Source organism: Solanum dulcamara, chromosome 6, assembly GCF_947179165.1.
Source record: "Solanum dulcamara chromosome 6, daSolDulc1.2, whole genome shotgun sequence".
NCBI lineage: Eukaryota > Viridiplantae > Streptophyta > Magnoliopsida > Solanales > Solanaceae > Solanum > Solanum dulcamara.
Window position 1 is genome coordinate 26,017,030 of NC_077242.1, and position 9,624 is coordinate 26,026,653.

Consider the following 9,624-nt stretch of genomic DNA (forward strand, 5'->3'; position numbering starts at 1 on the left):
TAAATTAAAACTAGAAAGATCGAAGTAAAATGGTCCTCCTCACTTGTGATATGCTATACAGAGGCGAGCCCGTTAGTTAAAGCATTTTGTGCGATAATTTTGTTAAAACAAAAACTGCACTTGTATAAATATTAATTAAATGACTCTGACTGCAAAGTTTGCTTTGTTGAGTGATGGTAGTCAGCTCCACTTTGCACCATAAGGTCACGTTCAAAATCATCCAACCGCCCTTCTCCGTGTTTTTTTTTAACCTTTTGCAAGCTAAAAATGAAAAGAAAACGAAAACACCAAGGAGAGCAATAGATGAGAACCGAACCCAGTTACCTTCATGTTGAAAGATGTACTATGCAGTGATTTAAACCAGTTCACCCAACCTACTTTACTGTCTAAGGGTGCCTAAGAAAATATATGTTTATATCTCAAAGCATATATGCATAATTTTTCCGAAGTTAACATCCTTCCACATAGGTCCGCCTCTGATGCTATATACAAAAAATACTTTTCAGCCGATACTAAAGTTCCCAAAAAGTGTTAGCAAGACGTGAGATAGTGAGAAGTTGATTTGAATACAAAATGAGGAGAGCTGACACTTCTTTATCTAAGTAGCCAAAGTATTTCCTGAATACAGTTCAATTTTCTTTATGGAAGCTCTAGGGCTATTCCTAGTGATTCAAGGACACCAACAATCACGCTCTCTTTGGAGCATTGCTTATGAAATTGCTGGAGAAATAGTAGGGGCACTTTCTTATTTGCATTCACGTGCTCCCTGTGCTATTTTCCACAGAGATATCAAGTCAAGTATAATATATTATTGGACGAGAATATAGAGATGTGGTTTCTGATTTTGGCCTTTCAAGATTAGTTCCTCGTGAAAAAAATCACTTAACAACACAAATTGGAGGCACATTCTGTTACTTGGACACTGAATACTTTCGATTTAGTCAACTTAACGATAAAAGTGATGTTTATGCTTTCCGTGTGATTCTTCTGGAACTTTTTAAAATTCAAAGAGTTGTCTCTTCCGATACATCTAGTAGTCGAAGCATGTACGTTTCAAATCAATATTCAAATGAAGTCGCCTACTAGAAATGGTGGATCCTAAGATTGCAAGAGGCTTTGAAGGTCAGGAGATGGTCCGCATTGTTTTGAATGTCATTTTTACAGTTTAAACGTTACGTCTTTCACCTATTTTTTTAATCACTTCCTTCTGAGTGTTATATAGCACGAGTCATCAAACAATTTTTGTTAGAACAAAAATACACAAATCCAGTTCATTTTGTCAAGGAAAAGGACTATCCTTTAAAACATCACTAGTGCAGTGTATGCAGCAGTCGCCTTTATGTCTGGCTACGGAAGCTAAATACTAACGAGGAAGTTCACACTAGATTGGATGACAAGCATGAGAAAATGCTACAATTAAGAGGAAACATCATGAAAAGTTCAAGACGCAAAAACAGTGCATCCCAACTACGAAGGATAACTGAATTTATTTAGCCATGTTTCAATGCAAATCATCAGTACATAGGGAAATTAACTCTAGAAAGAGGCAAGAATAACCTCAACTGCTGATCATAAGCCTTCTCAAAGGCTAGCTGATTGAGTAGGAAGAACAGCATAATCCACCACAACAACACCATCCAAAAAATCCTTAACCTTCTCTTTCTGCTCATTCGCCAGCTCCGTTTGCGACTCCAAAGCTTCCAATTCGTCCACTCCCTTGAAAACCGCAATTGAAGCAATCGAAAAACCTTTCGCCCTAGCCGGAGAAAAATTCTCCCCAACAGTCAACTGTTCAATCCCAGGGAATTTCTCTTTGATTCCCCCAACCGCATTCAAAACTTGGGATTTTTCATTACCCCCCAAATTCTCCTTCAATTTAAGAAACGTCAGCCTCATAGCCGAACCTGGCGACACACCAGTCGGACCGGAGAATTCAATCGGAACCCAATCGACGGCCATGATGTCATCAACCATCGGCAAGACGTATTGCTTAACAACGCTGACGTGGTCGGGGTGTGCAGAGTAATCAGCCAAGTCCGACTTAGACTTGTACCGAGAATGAAGTATGTGAGTGAACGAAAAAGAGGAAGATCTATCGCGTATAAGGGGACCAGAAGTGAGATGAATGACTTGGTTGAGAGAAGTCAAGCTGTTGAGGTTGTTGACCATGGCGTTAAGCTTTGAAGGGTCAGCATCAGGCTTGGCTTTGAAGAGCACCACATGTTCGACGATTTGCTCAGCAGACATTTTGATAGAACGATGTGAAGAGTAAGGCTTGAGATGGCGAAGAGTGACGGCGACGGCGGTGGGAGGGAATGAGCGAGGGGATAAGAAGTGAGAGCGAGCTGCTGCTGTTCCTGACGTTTTAACGGCCAGCATCATTTTTTTTCTACTGTGTTGCAGATTTTGACTGATTTGTTGGCTCGACTCAAGTTTGGATCCTTTGTTGAATAAGGGGTCGGTAGTTGATTAGAGTTACATATGTGTTAATAATATAGTAGTAATAAATTTATATATTATATGCAAAAATTTAGTTATTTATGTATTAATTATTTATATATATATTATCATAATTTATGCATGTATTATTTATTCATATTTTCTAAATTATAAATTAAATATCGTATTAAATTTATATATGAATAATTTATTTTCTAACTAACTACTAAGGTGTTGTTTGGTTGCTAGTTAGAGTTATGCACGTATTAGAAATACATGTATTAACTATGTATGTATTAATAATGCAGAGTTTAGTTATACAGATTTTAATAAAGCATGATTTAGTTATGTAGGATTTATTTATGCAGGATTAATTTAGGTAGGATTTAATAATTTTTTTGAGTGTTGGTTTGTTATGTTAACCCTACTTTGAAGTAGAATTTACTTATGTAGGTATTATTTATGTAAGTATAAGTTAAGTATGATTTAGTTATGTAGGTATATTTATGTATGATTTAGTTATGTAAAAGTTACAATACATAAATTATTCCTTATTAAATATTTAATTTATTATAAATTAATATACTTTTAAAAAAAATCTGAAACTATAAAAATCGAAAATGATAATATACTTGATAAAGGACAGCCCATTGCACTAAAGCTCCCGCTATGCGCGGGTTCTGGAGAAGGGCCTGACCCTACCTTGCATTTTCTGCCAGAGGCTGTTTCTAAGGCTTGAACCTGTTACCTCCTGATCACATGACAACAACTTTACCAGTTACTGCAAGGCTCCCCTTCGATAATATACTTGATAAACAAGCGAAAATATACTAAAGTATCACAATTAACTAAAAACTACGATGTAGAAATAATATAACACGGGGATAAAAATGATGAAGCCAAAAAACATGAGGAACATAAACAACTTAGTCGACCTCCCCAATCCTGTAAATTAATATACATTAATTACGTATTTTTGATCAAATTAAGCCATTATTGAAACTAATTTACCAAACTAATACGTTTTTAAAAAAAATACAAAATTAGTATAAACATATTTCTCAGTAATATTTTAGGATATATTTTATTCAAAAAAAATTCAACTATGTATAATAGTATTGCTGACGGCGTTGACTTAAGAAGTGCTACTATGAGTAATGTTTTTAGCAAAATACGCTATTGTGAGTAACGTTTTATAATACGTGTTACTGTGATTAACGTTTTATACCTAAAATGTTAGTCATAGTAACGTTTCTTATGTTATTGTTGCCTTGATGTGCTATCTTTAAGCTACTATGATGGTTCAACGTGTTGACTTCACCATTTACTACAGAGTTATTTCTTGATAATGTATCAGTTGCTCTTTAGTTGTTCAGAAATTTTTAGTTGTATTAATTTCCTTTCAATTAGCTATTATAGTTCTGTGAATGTATCAGTTATTTCTTCTTAATGTTTATTGCATATCTTTTCTTAATTTTGTTTTTGCTTAAAAAAATAATCCGTTTAGCATCCAAAATCTTGATAGCAATGTACTAGTTTGGAGTATCATCTAATGTTTTCAGATTTTCAGTAAATGGTGAAGTCAACATGTTGAACTGTAGTAGTAGCTTAAAGATAGCACGTGAATGCAACCGTAACATAAAGAAACGTTACTGTGATTAATGTTCTGGGTGTAAAACGTGTCGTAATATATTATGCTAAAAATATTATTCATAGTAATATTTATTAAGTTAATGCCGTCAGATATACTATTTTATACAATTGAACTTTTTAAAATAAAATATACCCTAAAATGTTACTGAAAAATACGTTTATGCTGATTTTGTAAAAAAATAAATTAAAAACATATTATTTTGGTAAATTAGTTTAAATAATAGTTTATTTTGATCAAAAGTTTCAGTATTTACAAACAAATAAGTAAAGAAATTAGGAGTAAATATATAATTTTATTATTTTAATTCATGTATAAATTAAAAACATATTATTTTGGTAAATTAGTTTAAATAATAGTTTATTTTGATCAAAAGTTTCAGTATTTACAAACAAATAAGTAAAGAAATTAGGAGTAAATATATAATTTTATTATTTTAATTCATGTATAACTAATATCCACATAACTTTTTCCAAATTATACATAGATATTCTTATAAGTAATGTGAGTATTAATTATGTTGAATTACTAAAATACAATCAAACACCATATAAATTAATACATGAATAACTTTTATACAACATTTGAAACTTACCAACCAAATATTGTATAAATTTAATACAAGAATAACTTGTATTCTATTTACAAACCAAGCAATATTTAGAATTAATATATGAATAAACAAGTTATTCATGTATTAGACTGATTCTTATACTGTAACCAAATGACTCATAAATGTGGTATTACTTAGGTAGGATTAATACATGTATAACTCACTTTCAAACTAGCTACCAAAAGACCCTTAAATGTTTATTCAAATTGGAAAAAAAAAACACTCCTCTCGACACTTTTTCTTTTAGTCAATTTCAAAAAGAATTTGAAAAATGTTGAATGTGACTATCAATATTTTATTATAGTACTATAGTATACGTGTATCTAACGTCAATATATAAAACTATCTATAGGAAAAACAAGATAATTAAAAAATGGCAAATGAATTTAAATAAATGTTATATCTATATAAATGACAAAAAAAATTATATGAAGGTTAAAAAGTTATTTAAAAAAAACGTGAAACTTTTTCTAAAATATTTTTAATTCTTTAATTTATTTATTTGTTTACCATGTTATATTGCCATCACAAAATTCCTAAAAATTATATTTGACTTAGATACCCAAAAGAAATAAAATGTAAGTTTGTTTAGGCCAAGATATGATGGTAAAATTCCTAATATTTTCTAACGTGATTTTATTTTATTATCTATCTTTTGGTGATGGATTTTGTTTAAAATATATTATGCTTTTATCATATATTTTAGGACTCATTAATTATTAATTATCCTTATACTTCTTACCATATATTTAGTTTTTTCTGACCATATATTTTAGGACTCCTCAATTTTAGATATTATAAAAATGATTATTTGAGAAAATAATAAAATGAAAACTGTCTATCATAAAACCTTTTAATGAGGGACAAAAAAGTTCAATCAACATTTCTAAGAACTTGTATGCTTTCAAAGTAATATAAATTTTGGTCCCACTTATTTAGCAAAAATCTGTACTCTTCTATTCAAAAGTTCATTTGTTTTAAGGGTAGTTTTGAAATATTGAAATGTAATGACCCTCTAGGTCATTTTCTTTATTTTTCGATTTTTCAACAATTAGAGCTTTTTTGTAGTGATTCAAGTCTTTTATGACTTGTTGGGACTGACAATTCGGTCATCGGGTTGTTTGTTTGAATTTTGTGTAAATTTCCATGTTTTGGAGCTTCTGGAGTTTGTATGGTTGGTTTTGATCAAAACTCCAGGAATAAGGCCTCTATTTCTGACGGTTCGTTAGCTCTGCATCTTTAAGCTTGTGTAGACCTTGCGATTATTGTTGTGGGGCTTATTTGAATGGTTCTCCCATCGGAGAGTTAGAATGTGTGTCAGTCATGGCGGGTCGGGGTCGTGACAACCAATTCGGGGTTTTACACCCCTATCAAGCGCACACACTCCTATCTAGCTATATTTAGCTACTCATAAAAAAAGGGGTGAAAATCATTTTCACCCTCAACTTTGCTTTTAAAATCAAACTCCCACCTTAACTTTGAACAATAATCAAACTCCCCCCTTTATCCTAATTAAATTTTTAAAATGCCTATTATACCCTTGCATTATCAATTATTTTTATTTTTTTAGAAATCATGATATTTTTATTTTTTTATTTAATGTAACAAATTTTCATAAAAGCATAAATATTATTTTTGGACAAAAAAGTGAAAACATTAAAACGGACGAGAGAGTTGCAAGGTCCTACCTTACTAGCCGAGGGCTGGAGTAGGCGTATATGCTTTGTTTCAGTTGACACTTGTTATAAATGACACTGGTTACAGATGGTACTATAGTTTTTACTGCATAACTTGTATTCATATGCATCGCCTATCACTAGTATATTGGTTGATATTTGGACTTGCCGGTCTTATGGGGGGTCGATTGGGTTATGGTTGTTACTTGTACCTTCTGAGCTTATAGGTGTCCGATTAGGTTAATTTTTTGATGATGAATGCTCAACTATGTCTCATATTTCAAAGCATAGGCGTTCGTTTGCAAAATAATACCCAACTTATGAGGTCGGGATCGAACTACAAGGACTGGCAGATAGGACTCTTCTTCAATTGATTCAACAACTCAAACCAATTAGCAATTATAGTTCTTATATAGTTCTTATATATATATATAGATGGAGGGTTTAGCAAACAACTACAATTTATCACTATCAAGTACTAAAAATAGAGAATTATAACAACTTTGTTTATCAAGATTGGAAAGAACAAGGGGTGTGTGCATAGCGTTTGGGGTTTTAACTCGAATAGGCTAAGATTAACTTTAACAAAAGATATTGGTACATAGAAAACTCTTGTTCTACGATATGCTTTGATATTCTCCCAAACTATCAAAGTATGTGCCTCAATTTCTTTCGAACACTAAGACCCTTTCAAACAAAACACCAAACATTGCTTGAGGAGATGAACTATCCCTAGTTTGCATCATTAAATGAGAAATTATGCGAATTATCTCATCTCTGTCTCAAACCCATAGAGTAATTTCAATATTTCCTCACTATTGAATCTTACCCAACTCTATTTTGCTTTTTCAGCCAAAATATGTTAGAGATCTCAATCAATGTTTGCAATCACTAATTTTTTTAGATTAAAACTTCAAGACAACAATATATCCATGTCATTCAATTAATTTTAGGGAGGAGAGGGAGGCGAGGCAGGGGCAGAGGTAGAGCAGTACCTACCAGAGTGGAAGTTCCCATTGAGGAGGTGTCGGTAGGCGAGGCCCCTCCTGCTCCCCAGAATGACTTCAAAGGAGAAATGGAAGTTGAAGAAGAGCAAGAGCAGGTTGAACAGGAGGAAGACACCCAAACTGGGGCTGCTGGTATTCCCTTTCTGGATCCAATATTAGCTTAGTAGATCATAGCCTTTCTGAGTTGACTGGCTGGCACTAGCGCCATTCTTACCATGCCTGCAGCACCTGCTCTTGTTACTCTTCCGTTTGTTGTTGCAGCTCAACCAACAGATGAGGTGGTAGGCACAAATGTATTTTTCAGGCCATTAATGGGTCCTATGATGACTAGTACTGAGCATGACATGCTCACCAAGTTTCTCAAGCTCAAACCTCCAGTCTTTCATGGTACTGAAAATGAAGATGCCTATGAATTTATTTTTGATTGCTATGAGAGATTGCATAAGCTGGGTATAGTGTATCAACATGAAGTGGAGTTTGTGACTTTTCAACTATAGGGTGAGGCCAAGCAGTGGTGGAGGGCTTATGTGTATGGAGTGCCGTTCGTTTTCTTTGCCCCCACTCACTTGGGTTCAGTTCCATGCTCTGTTCCTAGAAAAGTATGTGCCCCATACTTTGAGGGACAAAAAGAAGGATGATTTTAGGCACTTGAGTAGAGAGCGTTATCGGTGTCTGCTTATAAGGCCAAATTTCATGCATTTTCTAGGTATGCTACTCAACTGATCACTATAAAGGAGGAGAGGATCAGGTTGTTCGTGAAGGGGTTGAACCCTGAGTTGCAGGTACTTTCTATTCATATGACTTCGTTAGGAAGGAGTTTCAATGAAGTCACAGACTTTGTTAAGAAGGTTGAAGGTATGAAGAAAGATGGGCAGGCTAAAGTTTTAGCTAAGAATCCCGAGAGTGCAAGTAACTTCCAAGGATCCTATTCTAGAGGGTCAGGCAGGCCGGTGATTCCTGCCCAGCCAATTCAGTCAGCACTGCTCACTTTTACTTGCAGTTTTTCAGGTACTCCACAATAGCATCTGGCCTATGAGGGTCAGGGAAAATTATTTCTAGGTAGCCACCCGTCTTTTGATCGAGGTTGTTTTAATTGTAGAGAGCCAGGCCATATACGAAGGGAGTTCCCTCACTCTCGCGGGACAGTTTCAACATCCTATTATGCCAGAGCAGTGGTCTTAGAAGCTATAGGGAGCAATGGTAGAGAATGTCAATAGGTTGGGCGAGAAGTAAATTTGAGAAGTTATGGGGGCCGAGGTAATGGCAGTGCAAGTCGAGGAGCAGCCCATCCAAGCAAAGAGGTAGCCTGTCAGGTTGATCGGGCTCAGTTTTATGCATTTCCGGGTAAGACCAAGGTAGAGGCATCTGATGCAGTTATCACAGGTATTATTCTTTTCTGTGACCGGATGACTACTGTTCTGTTTGATCCGGATTCCACTTATTCTTATTTTTTTGTAAAATATGCCTTGGGTTTTGATGCACAGTGTGATATATTGGATGCCCCTATTCATGTTTCTACCCCTTTTGGAGAGTCAGTCATAGTCACCTATGTGTATCGTGCTTGTTCTATTGTCCCCCTACTTTGTTGTACTTAATTGTAATGTAAAAATTGTGGATCTAGAGATTCTGGGGAGGGAAAGGTTATTGAGAAGGGGTGTACAAGCCTAAGACAGCTAAGGTTATATCCTTTCTCCAGGCTAGAAAATTTTTAGGGTAGGGTTGTTTGGCTTACTTGGCCTATATTCGAAATGTGGAGGTGAGTTTCCTACTATTGAGTCTAGTCCAGTAGTGTGTGAATTTCCAAAAGTTTTCCCTTCAGACTTGCCTGGTATGCCTCCTGATCGAGATATAGATTTCTAAATTGATCTAGAGCTAGGTACCCGTCCAATTTCCATTCCTCCCTACCATGGCTCCGACAGAGTTGAGATAGCTTAAGTCTCAGATTCAGGAGCTTCTTGACAAGGGGTTCATTCGCTCTAGTGCTTCCTCTTAGGGTGATCCAATGTTGTTTGTCAAGAAAAAAGATGGTAGTTTGAGAATGTGCATTGACTACAACAACTGAATAAGGTCACCATCAGAAATAAATATCCTTTGCCTCATATTGATGACCTTTTTGACCAGTTACAAGGTGCTTCAGTCTTCTCAAAGATTGATCTCAGGTATGGGTATCACCAGTTAAAATTTAGGCCTGAGGATGTGCCCAAAATAGCTTTTAGGACCAGATATGGGCATTATAAA

The 9,624-nt window shown here is 34.7% G+C and overlaps 1 protein-coding gene across 1 annotated transcript; it reads right to left on the reverse strand.

Moving 5' to 3' along the window:
* Positions 1 to 1,468: 1,468 nt before the first annotated feature.
* LOC129893284 (stress-response A/B barrel domain-containing protein UP3-like) lies at positions 1,469 to 2,470 on the reverse strand. The gene has a single exon (XM_055968794.1). It carries the CDS (start codon positions 2,380 to 2,382, stop codon positions 1,582 to 1,584), a length of 801 nt encoding a protein of 266 aa, XP_055824769.1. The 5' UTR covers positions 2,383 to 2,470; the 3' UTR covers positions 1,469 to 1,581.
* Positions 2,471 to 9,624: the final 7,154 nt, after the last annotated feature.